The following is a 23,339-nucleotide window of genomic DNA, read 5'->3' on the forward strand; positions in this document are numbered from 1 at the left end:
TGTCAAACGACCTAGCTACGCCACTGAATTGAAGCACAATGTTCACTTTAAGGGCCTGTCTTTGATGTTATGTATTGTTCAGGGCTAAATATTTAGAATACTTATTTTATATATTTTTATTGGGTGGCGGCAGCAGGAGCATGATCTTGTCCACACACTATAAGTCATAAGGACTAGAAACACATATTTATGTCTGAGTACGCAAGTATACAAAATAAAGATCAAAGGCTGGCTGTACCTGCATCTCTTTGTGATGTCCACTGGCCACTTTGGACACAATGACCTGCATCATAGTCACCTTTGGGCTGGAGCCATTTTCACTAATCAAATGATGGGGCCCCAGTTCATCACATTCACCTTTAATAACAGGCCGGAAGGTTGAAGAGATTCTAGAAAAGTCTGGAGACTCCAGAACACCAAAAACCTAAACCAAAGGGGAGAAGAGACTTGCAATGAGGTTATGAGTTCCCAGCCCATGAAGTCATGACCTCACTCAACCTAGAATCTGTGAGCAGAGCACCCTCATGTGTTACCACAGCAGATCAGGATCAACTTTCCTATAGCAGCTTCATCCCACACGGCTGTGGAACAGTTTAAGGGGTTGGGGCAATGTGCATGGGGGAGAGAGGTTTTGCCTATCTGACTGCTGGTCTCCCTTCCCACCCACGCAACAACTGGATGGGACGACCTGTTCACATAGTTCCAGTCTTGTAAAACTGACTGACTTGGCATGGGATAAATCCATTGAAAAGCAGTTCCCACACCACTGTGGTAATGCATACAGGAGCTTTCAGTCGCCCATTCACCCCACACTCTCTACCAACTATGATGAACTGCCAGCCACACATAAGCCACAATCTGCAGTTTGAAACTTTGCAGTCCAGATATAGGTTTATCAATTCAGCATGACCATAATTATTAAAATATCCAGTACCCATGCAGATAAAATATGTCTAATCTCTAACCACACTTAAGTGATCAATGCTCTGGTCACGTACACCCTATCTTCAACTCCTCCTCTCTCATGCAAGAGTTCCCCCTGCTTTTCCCTCAAAGGCCTTAACAGTCATGGAGCACTGTGTCTGCTAACCAAGGGTTTCTATCATAACCAGGGTTCGAAGCTACTTCACAAGCCCTGCTTAAGAGGGAACCTAGTTAAAATTAACCACAGGGGAAGCTAGTGCAGGTGTAAGGAAGGGGACAGCTATGTGCAAGAGGGAAGGCAGCTAGGGCAGGAACTGCATAAATATGGAGTTCTCCAGTTCTTTCAGCTATGGTTAGAAAATCAGACCAATTACATCTGATCCAGGCTTTACTGACTTTATCCCCACATCACAGCTAGGTAAAATACCAATGCAAGAAAAGATACACTACACGCAAGCAGTTTGACGTTCAAGGTTCTCTAGTTCTTATAGTTTACCTGGTCTATCATTTTTCGAGCTTCTTCTACCTCTTTATCTTGCGACTCTGTCTCGATGGTGTAGGTCCCCGTTTCACTCAAGCTGTCCTCTTCCTCATGCTTCCTAGTTTTGATCAATTTAGGATCGGCTGCCGGCACAGGGATCGTCTCGGGTGCTGCTGGTACAACCACCCGTGGGACGAGTGCTGCTGGCATTGAAGGAAGCTTGTCAGTGTTGGCTTTGGCAGCTTGATTGCTCTCCCTTAAACACTCAGCTGCAAACTCCTGGGTAATTTTTGACTTCCTCCCAGCACTTCCGTGACTTTTTATAGGTGTTCTCAATGTGGAAGAGGAGGAAGAGCTGATCTGCTCTTCCGTCTTCTCCCTCTTAAAGGAACCAGCCCTTGGTGCAGTGAACGCATTGCTTGGCCCTTTGGGTCCTGCGGCAGCCAAATGGGATGATGGCACCGAGTTTCCTGGTTTCTCTGCAGGCACAGTAATCTTACGCTTCTCCACCTTGGTCTTCAGAACAGAATCCACATCGTTCTGGGTGGAATGGCCGCTGTGCGTGAAAGACTGCGATCTCTTTTTCCGGGGAGTCTTGTCGTCAAAGAACTCTATGACAAAGGCCTGCTGATTGTGGAGCATTTCCTGGGGGTCACGTCGGATTTGGCGTTGGAGTTTGGCTTGCTCAGCTACATGGTCATTGCCAGCTGCCTCCTTCTCTCCTTTGGGTGCTGCTACTGGGTCTTCTGAATCACTCTGCGTTCCATCTTCATGCCTGTTACCTGTAAAGTAACAGTATTCAATTAGAGCTGTACCTACTACTGTGCAAGCACACCAGTGTCTGTCCTCAATTCAAATTAGAAAGCATTTAGCGTTTCAACACCTCAGAAAATCATCCAAAAAGGCCTTTCCTGAGAAAGCTTTTAAAAGTACACACAAAGCATGACAGGATAAAACTTCAGGCCCCTTGCCAAACAAACCTATCTTTCCAAAGTGGTTAGGGAACTACTGGAAGGGAGGGTGTGCTAAAGTAAGGAAAAAAGGCCTCCAATGGACTGGAAATGATACCTCCTTCTAGGGTTCATGGAAATTCCTGTTTCCCATATCCCCAAGATGTAAATTTTTAAATAACTGGGAGGCATAGCACACTATAAATCCCATGACCCCCAACAAAAAGTGACACTTCTAGTCTATATCATCATTTCTAGCTGAGGCCACACAGCAATGGCACAGCTATAAGGGGGTGCCATGGTAAGTACTGCAGATGCGGCAACACGCTGTGTAATTGCCATTGGAGCCACTTCGGGCAACGACAGCAACATGCCTGCATGTTACCATCATTGCTTGGAATGGCTCTGACAGCAAGTGGGAGGGGACACTTACACGGTGTGCTACAGCAACTGTAATACCTACCGTGCCACCTCCACGTAGCTATGTCACTGTCACACAGCTCCTCCTAGCTCTGTTAGTGAGCCCTACCTGCTACTGCTTTCTCCGCCCTTTTTAGAAGAGCAAGTTTGCAGGAGAAGGAAATCTCAGGGAGGAATGCATAGCATCAGAGCTCAGAGACATAGCTAAGGGGGGTGTAGGGAGTAGCAACTATACTGGGCAACAAGCTTTAGGGGGGCAACAAAACAAGCTTGACACTGGTGGCCAAAATTGTGAAAACCTTGATATGTATGAATAATATCACCATGTTATATATCATTGGAAAGATAATTTAATGTGGAATGCAATGAAACAACCCGCATTGGAATATCCACATGCTATCAAGAGTTATGGCCAATTAACCAGAAAATGAAAACACAACTGCCTTATGGAACAGAAATTGGATTTCTTCAACTGAAAACTGACCTGAAATACTGATTGTTCTGAGAGCCAATTAGATGTTGTTGTGATACAGCATGGAACCAATAAGATGTTGATATGAGTCAGCTCTCATTTCCATGTGTCATAATACAGTTACTCCTGCTAAATGGGTAATGCCTTGTGGGATCACCATTTTAAACACCAAGTTAAAATCAGTTGGTCTCGATATTGAGTGTCTGGGTATGGTGTGTCAAACAGCAGCATATAGAGTTGTCAGGGAGAGAATCATGGACATTGAATGTCAAGAGCTAATGAGTTTGGCCAATACCTCCTGCTCCCCATTGCACTTTCATGTACCTGTCCAGTTAGGTAGGATGCCATTTTATTTATCCCAGCTGTATAATCCGCAGTTAAGAAGAGCCTTCATGCTGGCAAGATGTAATGCCCTTCCTTCAGCCCTTCTATGGGGCCGGTTCAAAGGGATACCTCTTTCCACAAGGCTCTGTCCTTGTAATCTGAACCATGTGGAGACGGTTGAACATTATCCTTTTGTTCTGTCCCTTGCTTAAGACCCAGCATCAGAAACATCTTATGCCCATTCTAGCGTGCTTCCGGGGATGGGCAGAGGCAGATGTGCTACAAGCACTTTTGTCAGTAGAGAAGGGAGAAACTCTTATCAACATCTCTTGTTTTGTCATCAAAGTCATAAGTACATGGGAAATGAGACTGGAAGCTTAGCCCTGTATGAGATCAGCTAATGGGGGCACTATTGACTATTGGATTTTTCCTGTGTGTGACATGCATTTATGGATTATGGAGCCATCTTCTGATCTTATATAAATTTTGAATTTTATTCGTATATTGTTTTGATGTGTGTAGATGCCAATAAAGATTACAACAACAACAAAAACAACATAAGAACATAAGAACAGCCCCACTGGATCAGGCCATAGGCCCATCTAGTCCAGCTTCCTGTATCTCATAGCGGCCCACCAAATGCCCCAGGGAGCACACCAGATAACAAGACACCTCATCCTGGTGCCCTCCCTTGCATCTGGCATTCTGACATAACCCATTTCTAAAATCAGGAGGTTGCGCATACACATCATGGCTTGTACCCCGTAATGGATTTTTCCTCCAGAAACTTGTCCAATCCCCTTTTAAAGGCGTCTAGGCTAGACACAACGCCGTAGCCTTTCCTCATAAGGAAGGTGCCCCAGCCCCGTAATCATCTTAGTCGCTCTCTTTTGCACCTTTTCCATTTCCACTATGCAAGTGGTGCTCCTCTTATATTTAGTGGGGGGGGGGGGATAACCATTCTTCTTCAACCCAGCACAGTGTCTAACCAACAAGGGGCACACTTTCCATTTATTTACGTAAATAAAGTAAGGGGAGCTACAAAATCTTCTTTGACCCCAAGTAGCAGATCAATGCTTTAGGTACGCCACTGGCTGGGGGGGATGGCAGCAGAGCAAACGGGTGGCGAGCTGCTGGGGGAGGAGGCAGCTTTACTCCAATTTTCACAAGTCCAGGTGTGAAGTCACTTCCAGTTGTGACATCAATTACAGGGCATCATTCTGAGCTTGGCAACGGGCTACACAATCATTAGCTACACCACTGGCAGGGATAAACCCTATGACAAACAAGAGGGGCGTGGTCCCAGTTTATAATGTCTACATTGGAAGAGTATGTATTCTAATCAACCCCCACTCCATTTTTTCCTTCTACCACTATTATTTTTTTTTTAATCTATAGAAAATGAAGATGCCTGACCACAACCAGCAACCCACATAAAACTGGTGCTTACCTTTCAAAGTCCTCACATGAACTGGGAGGTCGCTTTTGGTGCTGTATACATCATCTCCCGGGGACTGCCTTCTCATGAGACTCGGGTCATTCTGCACCAGCCAATCAGCCACTTTGTTCTCTGCAGAAATCATTTCCACCTGGCCGGCTTCCTTGCCAAGGTTCCTTCTCTGCCTAAGTGAGAACTTGGTGACGTGATCTTTTATCTTTATTTTACCAGGGGTCCAGTCATCAAACTCAATCGTGAAGGAAGCATGACTCTGTACAACAGGTGGTACCACCGTATCCACGTCTTTGGTGGGAATCTCGTGAACTTGCGCCTCTGGGGATTTCACCGGCTGCTGAAATTCTTTTGTTGGGATTTCAAAATAACTAGGCTCCCTTCGAAATGCATAGACAGATTCTCCTTGAGAGTCTCTGTAACCAGTGATGTTACCATTGATTTCTTCTTCACGTTGGGTGATCTCTTTTGCTCTTTCTGTAGATTAAACACAAAACCAAAAGGAGATCTTAGCATAGGGCTGAGGCTGGTATGGCAGCTGCATTTCAGACACTGTACAGATCTCTGCAGGCTTCTGTTATTATAGCAGTTTAATTTTAGACTGGAGCCTTTATCACTATGCTATTGTATTATAATGTTTCTTGGCTAAGCTACTTTGGGATCCCCATGAGTTAGTAAAATCTAGGATTTGTGTCCTGTATTACTACTAGAAATACTGCTAACAGCAGCAGTAAATTCCTGCCTTCTATTATTCTCTGATCTCTATTTTGTACCATTAGTACTTGGGTCCCTCTAGAACCCTTTCATGAAGAACCTAACAAAGTGAGGGGGAAGGAAAGGGTTCTGCAAGGAAAGCTAGTGCAGGGAGCATGAACCTCTTGGCTGAAGGAGAATGACACTGCATTAGAAATACAGGGTAATCCAACTACTGGTGTGTGTCTGTGAAAGCTTTAAAGTTCTGCATCCATGGAACAGAACAACTACCCAAAGCTACTGCTTTAAAAGTCTGAGTCTAAAGTGTCCTTCATAATGAGGGATCCTTAGTAGGCCCTGTTAAATTCATCACTTTTTGGCCTCCAATTTGCCTCTCAACATACTTTGCTTCCTTTCTAATTCTCCCCAAGCTTCTGTTGCTACTTTTGTCCTTTTCACCATGCCGTTTTTTTCTGTTCCTAGAAAACCACACACACCTCTCACAGCTCTGATTTCCCTCTCCAGCTTTGAATCGCTCCCCAAAACACCACCTTCAACACAGTCTCTCCTAGGTCGCTAAGAGCATATGTTTTCCTATAATCTTCCTGCAGTTTAGACACATAAAAGTGTCCCCACGTGCCAGATTCCCCACAGTGTGGAAAGTATGAACTGTGAGGTATCAATGGATCCATTTTCTTTAGCAAGCTTGAGATTTCATCCTATGAAAAAGCTGCTTTCGCAACCACCGACGGGCATGGAAAGATTATAGACAAATGTCACTAGGTGGTGTCACTGCCCTCTAAAAGTGATAAATGGTCATCCTTGAATTATTATCCCTGTGGACAGAAACTATGCAGACAGAAACCATGTCACTTTCACGTTTTTGCACATCTGCTGGCATTAAACAGAAGGAGGAGGTATAATGACTGTCATGTTTACCTGAATAAGGTTCTTCTTGCCTCCTATCATCTGTTGTCTCCAATTTATTATTTGCATCATCTTCTCCCCACCATGATGGCTGACCATAAAGGGGTGTGCGGTAAGTAGTAGTTGTTTCTGGAAGTGGAAAAATAGCAAAAGTGGAACACTTAATTGGCTGGCAGCTGTTACTAGGTAGAAGTTATTTGATGCAAGAAGATGACAAGGATTCCTCTATCCCAAGGTTGCCTGACTCTTAGAAAGTTACAGAATGTGATGGAAATGGAAAAAAGAAAAATCATTTGAATTGTACTCAGCAACCTACTGGTTCTCAAACTGCGAGTCAGCACCCACTAGGTGGGATATGGGACAATTTCAGGTGGGTCACATACCACCTAGCTCAGGCTTCATTGAAAATATGGAAAGATGGGATGCTGGAAAGAAGAAGAGCTGTGTGCTTATTTTGCTTGTATCTAGGTTGTAAACGCCCTACAGATAGACCACAGCTGCGATACAAGGACATCTGCAAGAGGGATCTGAAGGCCTTACGAGTGGACCTCAACAGGTGGGAAACCCTGGCCTCTGAGCGGCCCGCTTGGAGGCAGGCTGTGCAGCATGGCCTTTCCCAGTTTGAAGAGACACTTGGCCAACAGTCTGAGGCAAAGAGGCAAAGAAGGAAGGCCCATAGCCAGGGAGACAGACCAGGCACAGACTGCACTTGCTCCCAGTGTGGAAGGGATTGTCACTCCCGAATCGGCCTTTTCAGCCACACTAGGCACTGTTCCAGAACCACCTTTCAGAGCGCGATACCAGAGTCTTTCAAGACTGAAGGTTGCCAACATGGAGGTTGTAAACAGGCTTTTTTTTTTCTTTCCGATTCACGTTTTTAACCGGAAAATTGCTGATAAATAACCCAACTAATTACTGCACCTTCAGGAAAGCAGCAGGCTCTGGTATCACAATGACTGCACTTCCTGCTTGATGCTGTCACTTCCAGCCATGACATCACTTCCAGGTTAATGACATCGCTTCCAGCGAGTCCCAGACAGATTGCCATTCTCAAGTGGGTCTCAGTGCTAAAACGTTTGCGAACCACTTCAGTAATCAAATGCTCATCAATTGCATTCCTACAGTTTGCAGATTCCCTTTTAATCAGAAATTTTATCAGCTTCCTACTTTGGCTCTGAATCTTGAGATGCCTTCACAGCCATAACCATGGTTAACTAAATGTTACTCTTAGACATAACTAAGACAGTGGGAGGGAGCATTGCGACGAGGCAGTGCCCAAACTCAAAGCTTGCTCGTAAGCTTCTAGTCCCAGTTAACTGGCATTATGTCTCCACCCAGCCTTTACCCTAAGTTTTGAGCATGGGAGATCTAGAGAAGAAATGCTTTCTGCTACCACTTCAATCAAAAGGTGACAAAAAACAAGAGCTATTAATAACATAAACCTGCTGATCCACAATCTATTTGAACAAAGGGATTCTTCACCAAAACAAACAGGGCCTGAAACATTCCCCCCCCCCGCCCATAGCTGCTGCTACCTGCCTCTTCCTCTGCCTCAGCTTAAGTGGAAAAGCAGTAGTTCTCTTCACCCATTGGTACCCAAGAAGAGGAAGCAACAGCAGTGTTCTTCTTGATCAGGCAATGGGAACAGAATCACCAGTACAGCCACCTCCTCCCTCTTGTGGACGATCTGTGACAATAAGCTGTCTTATTGCAGGAGGTCTGGTCTAGAGGGTTGAGCCTCCATTTGCCTGAAGATAACATCCGAAGGTCGCCAGTTTGAAGCCACCGGCACCGTGCGACCCTGAAGCAGCTGACAAGCTGAGCCGAGTTATTCCATCTGCTCTGAGTGTGGGAGGATGAAGGCCAGAATGTGCGGCCAGATCAAGAAAGAAACATCTGAATGTTGTGATTTCTTGAAAGATAGAACCTTTCAAATTGTAAAAATCCCTATGGGGATTTAAATTGCCTGCCCATGTAAACCACCTTGAATAAAGTCCGAGGAGAAATCTGAGGACCTAGAAAGGCGGTATAGAAATACCTGTATTATTATTGTCTGCAAGACTTGCAGAGGTGCTGCAAGACTCTCTGTTTTTTTAGCTTGGTGCATACAATGTGCTATTTAAAAATTCTCACACACCCCAAGCGTTAAGGATGGGACAAGCTAGAACTTGCAGTGCCTAATTACTGCTCTTGCTTGCACACATTGGAGATGCACCTCTGTTGCAAGCTCTTTCCATAATGTGTATGCTGATTAGCCCATTCTTCTTCTTTTGATAATTATAATAAAAGATAACATTGTATGTAGCACCTTTGGAATGGTAGGGTCTTTGAAAACACATGGACTGTTTTAAACAACGCTTTTGGATAGGCCATCATTTCTGTTTCACAGGCAGGGAACTGGAGCCTAAGGAAAGTGACAAAACTAGATACACTAAGGGCCCAATCCTGTTCAACTTTCTAGCACCGATGCAGCCTCAATGCAGCACGGAGGTAAGGGAACAAATATTCCCTTACCTTGAGGAGGCCTCCATGCCTGCCCCCCACTGCAAGATGCAGCGCGCGGGGTGCTGGCATGGCTGCATAGGAGCTGGAAAGATGGATAGGATTAGGCCCTAAGTCCCCTACTTACGGAGAGGTTAGGTTCCGTAGGTCCGTTTGTAAGCTTTAGGACCTGTAGGTTCCTGAGGTCCGTAGGTGACCTCAGAATGCCAGATGCAAAGGAGTGGCAATGGTTGTGTACTCCCTAACGCAGCGATTTTCAACCTTTCTCATCTCATGGCACACCGACAAGGCACGAATATTGTCAAGGCACACCGTCAGTTTTTTTACCATTGACACCATGCTGCTGGTAGAGGGCTCAAATCTCCCAATTGCCTTACTAATAAATGACCTTGCCCAAAGTTCTGTGGCACACCTGCAGACCAACCACGGCACACCAGTGTGCCATAGCACAGTGGATGAAAATCGCTGCCTGAAAGCATCTGGTGAGCCACTGTAAGGAACAGGAAGTTAATAACAACAACAACAACAACTCCTCAGTATTTATATCTGCCTTTCTGGTCATCGGATTACTCCTCTGACTTCATTCAAGGCGGTTTACATAGGCAGGCGTTTCTAAATCCCTCAAGGGGATTTTTACAATCATAGAAGTTCTCTCTTTCAAGAACCAACAACATTCCAGAATGGATCTTCCTAGTTTGGTCTCACTTCTGGCCTCCAGTTCTCCCACGCAAGCTGACAAGCAGCTCCATCTCGCACTAGATGCGCCTTTAGCCTGATCAGGTGGGTTTCTTCTAATGTTCTTAAGTAACCTGAAAATGAGGAAGGTCAGCACAGCTGGTTCTTGCCAGTTTAGCACTATTGCACCTGCATGGAAGCACCAGCACATACTGAACCTGTGCAAAACACTGACAGAGCCATCCATAACTCGGATATCTGTAAGCTGGACATCCATAAATCAGCGAGCATGTATACTTATGTCAAACACAGCCACCATATTCTAGTTCCCTTGCCTACCCACACCGTGTAAGTTGCTTGTGCGCCAAAGTCACGATGTTCCACATTCCCTGGCTCTATATCACTGGCCACTATTGGCAGGGAAATGCTGAAAGACATGATATCAGGATCATGCAAATTGTACAAGATGTTACAGCAGCTTTGTTGCTATGGTAACAAAAGTTACCCATATGAAAAATGTTCAGTTCACCCCCTTAGTCCTCAGTTGAGCAAGGCCTTGATCTACCAAGTCCAACATGCAGAACTAAAAACAATAAATCTGGAACTCGAAAGCACAATGATGAACATTTTAGGGATCTAGTTAGCCAAGCAACTGGGATTCCCCCAGTCCCAGCTGATGAACACACTGCCAATTAATTCACAATTCCTTTTCTCCCTGAGAATATATGCAGATTTGGCTGTTTAAAAAATAAAAAAAAGAGTTCTTAACATTGTCTGCTCATTGCCTCCAACAGATCAGCCAAAGGGTAATTATACATCTTGAAAGTAAATATTTTAACCCATCAGCAAACCGACAGACTTTCATTTGGGAAGATTCAGGGGAGGGGAAACTCATGCTCCATCTGGTAGTGTTCTGCAGAACAGGATTCAAAATGGACAAATGAAATAGCCATATTCCATAAGTTTAAACCTGAAGCTATCCACAGATTCCCTGCCCTGCTTGGAAATTATAAGCTACCCTTAGGTGGTTAAGGATCAAAAAAGCCAATTACATCAAAAACATATTCTCCCACCCCATATGCTTTTCCTTAAGGACAGAACTATGCATTCTACTAGCACTTCAAGCTCTCAGAGTCTAGTTGTCACTACTATGTTACAATGTAGCATCGGGTAGGTATCATTTCTGGTGGAGAAACATAGTGAAGAGCCTCCCATTTCCCAGCACTCTCCTTCAACTCTCCTCCCAAGCAGATTCTTCCTAACAGGGTATCTAAGGCTCATGTTCCTACCACAAGCACAGATCTAGAACCTGGTGCGCAATTCTGATTTATTATTTAGCACAAAAGCATCCCCCCATATCCGTGCATCCAGTATCCACGAATTCAATTATCCACGGTTCATAAATTATCCCCATCGCGCTTCCATCGTGCAAATCACTTATCTGCTTGTGACTGTAGCCTTCCTGTGGCTGTTCTTGTTGGCTCTTTGCTAACAGCAAAATGGAAGCAGGAAACACAGGAAGTGAGGCAAAGGGCTGAAAAAAATGTGACATTAAGGTCTTTAAAATCTACGATAAATGTTAACGCTTGCGGCCTCCCTTCTTGCTTCTCCCGCTTCCTGCTTCCATTTTGCAGTTAGTGAAGGGCCAGCAAGACCCAGGAACAGCCACAAGAAGGCTGCAGTCACAAGCAGATAAATGATTTGCACAATGGGGAGAATTTTAGAACCTTCTTTCGTAGGGTTCCCTTTTATCTGCGGTTTCCATATCCATGGGGGTGGGGAACATTGTATTGGCAACCTTCAGTCTCGAAAGACTATGGTATCGCGCTCTGAAAAGTGGTTCTGGCACAGCGTCTAGTGTGGCTGAAAAGGCCAATCCGGAAGTGACAATCCCTTCCACACCGGGAGCAAGTGCAGTCTGTCCCTGGTCTGTCTCCCTGGCTATGGGCCTTCCTTCTTTGCCTCTTAGCCTCAGACTGCTGGCAAAGTGTCTCTTCAAACTGGGAAAGGCCATGCTGCACAGCCTGCCTCCAAACGGGCCGCTCAGAGGCCAGGGTTTCCCACTTGTTGAGGTCCATCCCTAAGGCCTTCAGATCCCTCTTGCAGATGTCCTTGTATCGCAGCTGTGGTCTACCTGTAGGGCGCTTTCCTTGCACGAGTTCTCCATAGAGGAGATCCTTTGGGATCCGGCCATCATCCATTCTCACGACATGACCAAGCCAACGCAGGCGTCTCTGTTTCAGCAGTGAATACATGCTAGGGATTCCAGCACGTTCCAGGACTGTGTTGTTTGGAACTTTGTCCTGCCAGGTGATGCCGAGGATGCGTCGGAGGCAGCGCATGTGGAAAGCGCTCAGTTTCCTCTCCTGTTGTGAGCGAGGAGTCCATGACTCGCTGCAGTACAGAAGTGTACTCAGGACGCAAGCTCTGTAGACCTGGATCTTGGTATGTTCCGTCAGCTTCTTGTTGGACCAGACTCTCTTTTTGAGTCTGGAAAACGTGGTAGCTGCTTTACCGATGCGCTTGTTTAGCTCGGTATCGAGAGAATGAGTGTCGGAGATCGTTGAGCCAAGGTACACAAAGTCATGGACAACCTCCAGTTCATGCTCAGAGATTGTAATGCAGGGAGGTGAGTCCACATCCTGAACCATGACCTGTGTTTTCTTCAGGCTGATTGTCAGTCCAAAATCTTGGCAGGCCTTGCTAAAACGATCCATGAGCTGCTGGAGATCTTTGGAAGAGTGGGTAGTGACAGCTGCATCGTCGGCAAAGAGGAAGTCACGCAGACATTTCAGCTGGACTTTGGATTTTGCTCTCAGTCTGGAGAGGTTGAAGAGCTTTCCGTCTGATCTGGTCCGGAGATAGATGCCTTCTGTTGCAGTTCCAAAGGCCTGCTTCAGCAGGACAGCGAAGAAAATCCCAAACAAGGTTGGTGCAAGAACACAGCCCTGCTTCACTCCGCTTCGGATGTCAAAAGGGTCTGATGTGGAGCCATCGAAGACAACAGTGCCCTTCATGTCCTTGTGGAAAGATCTGATGATGCTGAGGAGCCTGGGTGGACATCCAGTCTTGGGGAGAATCTTGAAGAGGCCGTCTCTGCTGACCAGGTCGAAAGCCTTTGTGAGATCTATGAAGGCTATAAAGAGTGGCTGTCGTTGTTCCCTGCATTTCTCCTGCAGTTGTCTAAGGGAGAATACCATATCAGTGGTGGACCTGTTGGCTCGGAATCCACACTGCGATTCTGGATAGACGCTCTCTACAAGTACCTGGAGCCTCTTTAGTACAACTCGGGCAAACAGCTTTCCTACAACGCTAAGGAGAGAGATGCCACGGTAGTTGTTGCAGTCACCCCTGTCACCTTTGTTCTTGTACAGCGTGATGATGTTTGCATCCCTCATGTCTTGAGGTACTCCACCTTCTCTCCAGCAGAGACAGAGGATTTCATGCAGCTCAGTGACGATGATCTCTTTGCAGCATTTTAGGACTTCAGCAGGGATGCTGTCTTTTCCAGGTGCCTTGCCAAAGGCAAGGGAGTCCAGGGCCACGTGAAGTTCTTCTAGGGTTGGTTCACTGTCAAGCTCCTCCAGCACAGGCAGGCACTCAATGTTGTTCAGTGCTTCTTCAGTGACTACATTTTCTCTGGAATATAGCTCAGAGTAGTGCTGCACCCAGCGTTCCATCTGCTGCGCCCGATCCTGGATGACCTCGCCTGTGGCAGACTTCAGAGGGGCAATTTTCTTCTGTGTTGGACCTAGGGCCTGCTTGATACCATCATACATCCCCTTGATGTTGCCCGTGTCAGCTGCTATCTGTATCTCGGAACAGAGCTGGAGCCAGTAGTCGTTAGCACATCTCCTGGCAGTCTGTTGGACTTTGCTGCGAGCAGTTCGGAGGACCTGCAGGTTGCGCTCACTGGGTTAGGCTTTGTATGCTGCTTGAGCTCTCCTCTTTTCCTCAATGACTGGTGTCAACTCCTCAGAGTGGGCTTCAAACCAATCTGCCGCCTTGTTGGTCTTTTTGCCGAATATGGACAAGGCGGTGTTGTAAACGGTATTCTTGAAATGTTCCCATCTGTTGGATGCGTTTGCGTCAGCCGGGCCTGGAAGAGATTCCTCAAGCGCTTGTGCAAATTCCTCCACTTTTCTCTGATCCCGGGTCTTGCTGGTATCAATGCGAGGTCTTCCTTCCTTTTTCGTGTGATACAGTTGCTTTGTTTGCAGTTTCACTCTGCTGCACACCAGGGAGTGGTCAGTGTCGCAGGCAGCACCATGATAACTGCGTGTGATCTTGATGCTGGGAAGGCTGGAGCGTCTGGTGAGGATCAGGTCGAGCTGGTGCCAGTGCTTTGATCTTGGGTGTCTCCAAGAGACTCTATGTTGGGGCTTTGTGTTGAAGAACGTGTTGCTGACACAGAGACCGTGATGACAGCAAAACTCTAGCAGGCGTTGGCCATTTTCATTCATCCTCCCAGTGCCAAACTGACCTAAGCAAGTGGGCCATGAACTGTTATCAGCACCAACTCTAGCATTGAAATCGCCGAGGACGAACAATGGCTCTTTTACAGGGATTTTCTTCACAGTGGTGGCCAGGTCATCATAGAATTTGTCTTTGGCTTCTGCTGGAGACGACAGAGTCGGTGCATAAGCACTGATGAGAGTGATAGGTCCTGCTGATGACTGGAGCTGCAGGGACAAAATTCTTTCACTTCCCACAGTAGGTGGGATGATGGATTTCAGCAGGGTATTTCTGACCGCAAAGCCAACGCCATGTTCCCTGGTTTCGTTTGGTGGTTTTCCCTGCCAGAAAAATGAGAAATTTCTCTCCTTGACAGATCCGGAATCTGGCAGCCTAGTCTCTTGAAGGGCGACGATGTCCATCTGCAGTCTGCTCAGCTCCATGTCGATGACAGCTGTTTTGCGTGCGTCGTCTATTTCTTGCAGGTCATCAGAGAAGCCAGGTGTCATTGTCCTAACGTTCCAGGTGCCCAGCTTTAGGGCAGTAGTTTTCTGTTTTCTGTTGCATGGTGCAGAGTTGTCGATCCGCTTGTCGGTTTTCACCCTAAACCCCACGCACCCCATGAGGTTAACGGACCGTGGCGAGGCAACACCTTACTGGCTGGGGACTGCCCAGCTTAAGGCTGGCAGTAGCTGCCCAATGAGATGCAATGATCTCTCCCACCGTCGGAAGCAGCCCCTGGCGTCATGCTCTACGCCAATCGAGCAAAGACTTATAACCGGTAAACTGCTGCTTCCCGTGTTGTGCCGACGCCGTATGGCGAAGTTGGAGTGTCCTCTCCAGTGCGCGAAGCCTGGGTAAAGAAGGTATGGAGGATAGGCTGTTACCCATGCAGCAAATCCCCCCTCTCCACGTCGCTGGAATGGTCCAATGGAAAGGCAGAAGCCAATACGGTTGGTTCCAGCGGCGTCGCAGGAGTCGCCAGAACGTGACTGTGTTCAGCCATGAACTGCCTAAGGGACTCCGGCTCCTGATTTTGCCTCGAGGTTGACTCCTGAAGCCTTTTCCAGAACTGGATGTAGCCACAAGGCAGTGGAGGTTTGAGGTCAGAGTTTCCTTCTCTTAGATGAGCTGCCTTCCTAGGCTGACGAGTCCCATCTACCCGGTGGCTGTTTAGTCGCCTCTTACGACAAGTACAGCCAAACTGAGGGCCTATTTTTAGCTCCCAGCCCCCAGGGGAACATATCCCCCATGGATATAGGGCTGCCAGGAAGTCTCCCATCGCTCTGGATCCATCCAAGATCCAGACCGATCCTCAGCAAGGTTGCTCTTTCATGTACTTTCAGAGCAGGCATTCAACCAACAGGGTGCACACAAACCTGGCAATATTCCACAACCTGAAAAAGTGCGAGCAGCAGGTGAGCAAGCCAGTCAACCAGTAGCGCACAAAGCTTCAGTGAAAAGTAACTAAACAGCTTTGTCATTTTAATTGTATTACAGCCAGTCCCTTTTGAGTGTGGTTCATTAACCACACATCCACTGCTCCCACCCTCCACCACAACTTTATGCCAGTCTGTCCAGATGGCGCCAATTCATTCAAGCACATTTCTTGGCTCATCAATTCAGGCAGACAGCCTAGGGAGAGTAGGGTAGGAAGCAACATCCATTTAAATGACAGGATCTAGGTCAGCTGGAGCACTTGCCTAGATAAATATTGAACTATTGATGACAGCATGACACAGTGAAAGCAACCCACAGGCATGTGTCCTCTTCACAGATCAGCTCCTATCACTGCAACTTTTTTTTCCCTTCAAAATACTGGAGGGGGAGAATTAAACAGGTGAAAATAGGCAAACTCAGGCAAAAAAACTCAACTATAACACAGTTGAAGCCCAGTACAAAATATTTATCCCCACATTCCTCATTGAGCTTAGGGCAAATTCAGGAGTTCCAGGAAAACATGAATATGATCACCACTGATATTAAAACAGTGTATCGTACAAATATATATCACTGTCTCATCAGACTAATGGTTTCTCTTGTCTAATATTACCAATCTTGACTTGCAGCAGGTATTCGAAGCCAGCTCCTACCCAACTTTGTTACTTGAGTATCCCATAGCTTGAGATGTTGGGGTTTTAAGAAGGATGTTCCTAAACAAATCCTGAACATGTTCCACTGTTGTGGTTCAACTCTTAAGCAAGAACCCATATCATGAGCAGGTTAAGCCATTTCTGCCCAGCGTTGCATATATGCAACAGGGACCAAATGTGTACACCTGTGGGCTGGGCAAAAATGGGTTAAATGGGGGTGTCTCTAATCCCTCAGAGGCCTTGCGGAAAGTGAAGCCCTGGCAGCGTATCAGGGCAAGCTGGCGACTGGCAGCATCAGATGAATAATTGAACAGGACAGCATCAGGCATCTCAAGAAACTTCAAGACCACCACCACCACCTATGAGAGCAGGAATTTGGGGTGGGCAAAGAATGCTACGAAGGGCGGCTTCTGACAAATTCTTTTATAAAGGCTGCAGGACAGTTTCAAGCTCAGCTTGTGACCCCCAAGCCAAAGGCAGTACACACGAACCTGCCTTAAACCAAGTTAGCCTACTTATCCATCTAGCTCAGTATTGGCTACTCTAGCGATTTTCAACCAGTACACCGTGGCACACTGGTGTGCCGCGAATTGTCCAAAGGTGTGCCATGGAAGTTTGGGGGAGGGTCATTTATTAGTAGGGCCATTGGGGGATATGAGCCCCCCACTAGCAGTACAGTGTGCCTTGTCAGTTGTCAAAAATCTGAAGGTGTACCTTGACAGTGCCTTGTCAATGTGCTGTGAGATGAAAAAGGTTGAAAATCATTGGTCTACTCTGACTGGCAGGGTCTTTTCCCAGCTCTATTTGAAGATGTTAGGGATTGAACCTGTGACCTTCCATGTGCTCTACCAATGTGCAACAGCCCCTCCTCTAGCTGCTTGATAAAACTTCTATTTTTTTCCCCGTCTGCAGTTGTGGAATTTGAAAGAAAAACAACAACAGTGTGTCAATAAATACCAAGCAGGACAAAATACATAGCAATGAGCTGCATTAAACCTGGTGGGTCACAAGTTATGAAAGAAAGGATTACAGACCCCAGCACAGCACTGCAGGTTTACATCAGCATACTCCACCCAGTCTACGTAAAACAGTTGCATCATGTTGAGTGACTGTCTCTGGACAGGGCTAGCCTCATCTGTAATATTCAACAGGACACTACCTCAGCTCTCGCCGCACCCAAGCCGACTTGTGCCACAGAGCTGGATTTCCTGAAAACTTCTGAGCCAAAAAAAATCCCACATACTCTAAGCCAATGGGGATTTAGCACGTGTGATTGATGTGCGCTTTCTGGTTTTAATTTAATATACCCCCTCCTACGACACATGCATGGGAAGGTGTGGCTGGTTGCCATCCCTCTGCTCCAAGCCAAGCCAACACTTAAGAACCAGGGAGGGCTGCCAGGACCAAAAGAATTGCCATGACAACACCAGAGGTGTGCCTTCTGCCTAAGCAGAGAGCGGTTGCGTGGTACGGCACCAGCAACAATGTTAAACCCAGGAAGACCTAAATGTCTTGCAGGACTTTGCTCCAAGGCAAAGAACGTGAATGGTTTGTTCATCCAGGGCTATTTGAGAGCCATAGGAAAAGGAGTAGCCAAAAAGCCAAGCAGCAACAACAGGTTTGATCCTCAAAGGGCAGAGGAAGAGATAGGTAAATATAGAACTGCTTTCTTGCTGATATATAAGGCCGGGGGGGGGGGGGCTAGAAGGACATGATGGTCTGAAGCAGGTTAGCTGGATGCCAACAGCCTCTAGACTATGGATTTCTTCCATAATAGCTGGAGACTCACAGTTTACACATATGCCTCCTTGTGAAAGTGTTACATGAATACAGTTATTGATAATGTTGGAAGAGCCCAACCTCACTGGAACTGTACCGGTTCATTATGTTCCCAATTAGTTTTATATGACAATGTGTTTTTCACAATGGAAAAATGGCGAAATTTACTACCAAACTGCGGTAGTACAATTTTTTCCCTATATAAACAAATGCCCACTCCCCATCACATCTCTTTCCAGGGAGGGGAATTTCCCAACCCCTTTTACCAAAGTCATTTCCCCCAAGTGTTGATCTCCATGATTTGTTTTTAAAACCAAGAAGTCTAAAGATCACCTTAAGTGGAGCCATAGATTTGCGCCACTTCACCGAGTACTACCTGCTCCAAATGCAGCTGCTTGCTAAATCCCAATCAGAGAGTTTTCCCAGCTACCCAAGATCCTTTTAACTGGAAGTGTCAGGAACTGAACACTGAAAAGTACATGCTCTACCACCAACCTTAAACTATTTCTGTCCAACTTGATATACGCAACAGGGATCAAAATCAGTTATTTGATTTTTCTCTGTAAACCGCTTTGTGAACTTTTAATTGAAAAGCGGTATATAAATATTGTTAATAATAGTTAATAATAATAATAATCAAATGTGTACACCTGTGAGCTGGGCAGAAATAGGTTAATATACTCAATGCAAGTAAGGCCTCTCCAATTACTAGCCTACCAGCCTGTGTGTACCTGAGTTAGAACAGTACACATTTGCAGTATCCTGGCTGGAAGGAAGGAACAGGGATGAGAATTAAAACAGCAAATTCTTCTAAGTTTTAAAATATTCTTAGGCATGGTTGCCTGAAGCAGATCTTTGTTCAGCATAGATGACCAGGTGAGTGGTTGTCTATAAATTTGGCTTACAAAGCAAGGCTGCCTGCTCTGTTTTCCTGAATGCCTGTGTAGAATCACCTATATGTAGTTAATCTGCATCATTGTTTGCTTACCTGCAACTGGAAGTTCTGCAGAACATGAAAGTCCTCAGCACACATGGTGAGGACAGGGGGCAAAAAAAGAGGGGGGGAGCATGAGGTGGCATGAGCTGGCCAAGGGATCAACTGAAACTGGGACAGTGTGGGGGAGGCTGGGACAGTGTGGGGGAGGCTGTTAAAACAACACAGCCATGCTTTTAGAGGAGAGTGGCATATCCCACCCCCTTTCCTGCTAAAAAGTCAATGAAAACAAAATGAGTGATGACAAAGAAGGTATTGTACCAACTGACTCCAGACAATGAACTTCAGAGCTGGGCTAAAAATACCGTCTGGTCAAATCAGAGAAAGGAGAGCTATGCATTATAACTGGGCAGCTTCCCAAGAGACAACTTTTAATTGATGGTTCCTGCTGCTTTGATCATAACACAGTTCACTCCATTTTCTTTGAAGCCAAAATCTCTCTGAGCAGGTTTTTTTTTTTAATTATTATTAACCCCCAAGTCCCTTGGACTTCCAATAAGAAAATGCAATATTTAAACGGAGCAAAAAACAACCCTCAGACAGAGGGAAAGCAATGATAACTGAAAATTCCTTTGCTTCTGAACAATCCAAACTGCTGGTTTGTTACAAATGCATCAAAAATAATCAGACTGCTGAAGTCTCGCCTTTTTTTCTCGTTAGATATTAACACCACCACTTCCATTCCCGGGGACAGACAGTCCACTAACCCTTGGGGCGCAAAACATTGAAAAAGTTATGTTGTAGTCTCTTTAAATAATTCCTAAAGCCAATACAATCTTGGCTGGAATACGCCTTTTCAACTTGGGCTTTCTTGTATTGTATTGGCAACCTTCAGTCTCGAAAGACTATGGTATCGCGCTCTGAAAGGTGGTTCTGGCACAGCGTCTAGTGTGGCTGAAAAGGCCAATCCGGGAGTGACAATCCCTTCCACACCGGGAGCAAGTGCAGTCTGTCCCTGGTCTGTCTCCCTGGCTATGGGCCTTCCTTCTTTGCCTCTTAGCCTCAGACTGTTAGACATTGGAAAAGGGCAATCAAAATAATGGGGTGATAAAAGTACTTTCCCAAGAGGAAAGATTAAAGCATTTGGGGATTTTCAGTTTAGAGCAGGGGTGCCCAAATCCTGGCCCTGGGGCCACTTGCAGCCCTCGAAGACTCCCAATCTGGCCCTCAGGGAGCCCCCAGTCTCCAATGAGCCTCTGGCCCTCCAGAGACTTGCTGGAGCCCACACTGGTCTGATGCAACTGCTCTCAGTGTGACAGCCAACTATTCAACCTCTCGTGTGAGTTGTAGGACAAGGGCTCCCTCCGTTACTAGTTGTTTCACATCTGTGATGCAGCAGTGGCAATGAAGGAAAGGCAGGCCTTGCTTTGTAAGGCCTTTCATAGGCTTTGACCTATTGCAAGACCTTCATTCATTCATATAAGTTCCATCTCTAATATATTCATTTATGTAAATTTATTCAAATTTGAAAGGTAAATTAATTCTTTTTTTTGCAGGCCCCCGACACAGTGTCAGAGTGATAATGTGGCCCTCCTGCCAAAAAGTTTGGACTCCCCTGGTTTAGACAGAAAAAGGACTAAAGGAGAACATGATAGCTCAGGGGTGTCAAACTCGTTCCACATCGTGGGCTGAATAGCATTCACAGTGCCTGCTGTGGGCCAGCAGTGACATCATTAAACAGAAAGTGACATCATTAAACAGATGATGGCCAGAAATAAGCAATTTGTTCTCACATAGAAACTTATCAGCTGCAAATGATAGAAAACATGCAAATCTTGTTCATAATTTCAAGATATGAGAGAGCCCAATTATCAAGCTGGGAGAGCCCAATTATAAAGGGGGCTGGATAAATGGCTTCTGGGGGCCACGTCCAGCCCGGGGGCCTTACGTTTGACAACCCTGCATTAGCTGCCTGCAACATTAAGCAACATACACACAGAGAGAGAGAGAGAAACACTGTTCCTCTCTCGTAATAATAGCCCCAATGAAACTGAATGGTAGGAGACTCAGGACAAAAGAAGAGAAAGTATAGTAGTTTCTCAAATAATGCTTATGGAATTTTCAGCAACAGCCACTAGCAGACTACATTAAAAAAAAAGAATTAGACAAATTCACAGAGGGCAGGCCTACCCAAGACCATTAACTACAATAACTCAGTGGGATCACACACGCTTGCCCCCAAAGTCAGGAACCCATGAAGGGGCAATAGGACTATGCTCACAAACCAACCACTCCCTCAAAGCACTCCATGAACTCATCTTCAGGTAATTGGTGTTTGTCTGCATAGGGTAGAGCTGAAGGCACACAGGGTTCCCTTCACACAATCTGGACCCTTCATCCCATATATTTTCCTGAGCAAAGTCCAGTTTGAAATCACAGAACTGCAAATCTATGATCACTCTGGAATACTGTAGAAAATGTAGGTTTTCTTTTTTTAATTGTAATAGCATACCTGAATTACCCTAGAGAGAATCACCAATTGGGATGTATTTCCCAATTTAGAGGGAAATACATCCCTCTAAAAGCACAGCCACAAAGGACTGATTTTTAAAAGAGTTGAGTCACTGTCACCTCTCACAAACAGGTTTTTGAAATACAAACATCTGCAAAGTAAGTTGGACCAAAGGGCACAATCAGAGGAGAGAGGGAGAGAGAGAATGTGCATGTGTATAGAGCCCTCTTCCAAACCACCTTCAGTTCTCTGAAAAAGACAAAACATAATCCATGAGTAATCCTAGGCACTCCACTGTCTGACGAGTAACTCCCACGGAGCTGCAGAGAAAACATGTTCAGGGTTCCAATGCATATTTCAGGGCTAGTAAAAAATGCTCAAGTGTTTTATAGCAGCCATGTGTCCCCAGCCCAAATTTCAGAGCGCACACTAATACTCATCCCTTCTCAAGCATCCAAATTTATAGTCTGCTTAAAAAATGGATGCACAAAATCTGCACGCATTACACCAAAACCTACCTCTGGCCCATGCATGGTTCTGTGTTGCTTCGAGGGAAAAGGGAGGAGACTTGAAGGCTGCAGAATACCACTTTCCCCCCATGGGGATTGGCACCTGGTATGCTACACCTTGGCCAATCCTTTTCTAAAATCCAATCAAATGATCAGCTTATTCCTAAAGCGCAAGAGAGCAGAGACCTTTTATTTTATTTTATTTTCAAAACCTCAAAGTACAGATAGCTTTAGCTGTGTTGATTGACTTCTTTCAATAAAGATCTCAGGGCAATGGAATTAGGTTTGCTGGAGTTTGCTTCCCATTTATTAAAAATGACAGAAACCTGTATGTCCTTTCATTACACAGCTCAACGTTTTATTAAGACGTACTGCAAAAGGTACCACCAGCATACCGATGGCAAAGAATAAGCAGAAGTGTTTTGTTTGCTTTGATGTCTCGCAGAGCTCTCCTCCGTCTTCTAGACTCTCTTCCAACAAAAAGAGAACTTTGGTCACCAAAGACCTTGCTTTCATTTGCTAGGAGCAAATCACTAAATACCTACAGGCTTAACCCAGCAGTTTTCTCCCCAAAGCTTCTTTTCTACCGTTGCTAAGTAAGCCCACTTTCCTGCTAAAGGTATTACGTCCTTCATTCCATTAATGATTTAAACTCGCTACCAGTCCTGAAAGAAAGGGACTAAAGAAGTCTACAGGGGCAAGGTGGAGTCTGTTGGGTACAGTAACTGCACAATAAAACCACAAAGCTGTTACATGCTCCTTTAAAGTACGGCAATTGGGGACGAGACATAATGGTGCTCCCCCAGTTACATCATCCCATTTTTAGGTGGCGTGATTAGGGGGTGGCCTCACTAGCAGTGGTGACCCTGTGGATGGATCTCCAACAAGTCCCATGAGAATGATGTCATGTGATGACATAAGTATTGTTCCCATAGGACCTGCAAGAGAAAAACGGCACCCAGAGAGGCAGGGATGCGGTTGTCGGAAAGAGCTCCACTGTGAAACCGGAGACACCAAAGCAAGGTGGACCGAAGGGGAAGTTTCAGAGCAGCTTTCAAGATGCCCCAACCCACTTTCCTCAAACCACAAGCCAGAATGTGCTCCTGGGAGAACTTTCTGTTCAGCTTTAGCAAATATCCACCTCACAAGTGGTAAATACATTACGGGAGAGAGAGCACGAGGGGGACAGGTGTGTATGATATGGCCCTTCTGGGATAGCACCATTTCAGGATGCAAAAG

The 23,339-nt window shown here is 45.8% G+C and overlaps 1 protein-coding gene across 1 annotated transcript in view; it reads right to left on the reverse strand.

Moving 5' to 3' along the window:
- CEP170B (centrosomal protein 170B) overlaps window positions 1-23,339 on the reverse strand; it is a 79,946-nt gene that overhangs the window by 32,953 nt on the left and 23,654 nt on the right. Inside the window, exons 6-9 of the mRNA XM_066629489.1 lie at window positions 6,654-6,770; window positions 5,022-5,498; window positions 1,421-2,187; window positions 239-424 (exon numbers count right to left, since the gene is read on the reverse strand). Coding sequence (XP_066485586.1) covers window positions 239-424; window positions 1,421-2,187; window positions 5,022-5,498; window positions 6,654-6,770 — 1,547 coding nt within the window. The remainder of the gene's footprint in view (window positions 1-238; window positions 425-1,420; window positions 2,188-5,021; window positions 5,499-6,653; window positions 6,771-23,339) is intronic.

The sequence above is a fragment of the Tiliqua scincoides genome, chromosome 1 (genome assembly GCF_035046505.1).
Source record: "Tiliqua scincoides isolate rTilSci1 chromosome 1, rTilSci1.hap2, whole genome shotgun sequence".
NCBI lineage: Eukaryota > Metazoa > Chordata > Lepidosauria > Squamata > Scincidae > Tiliqua > Tiliqua scincoides.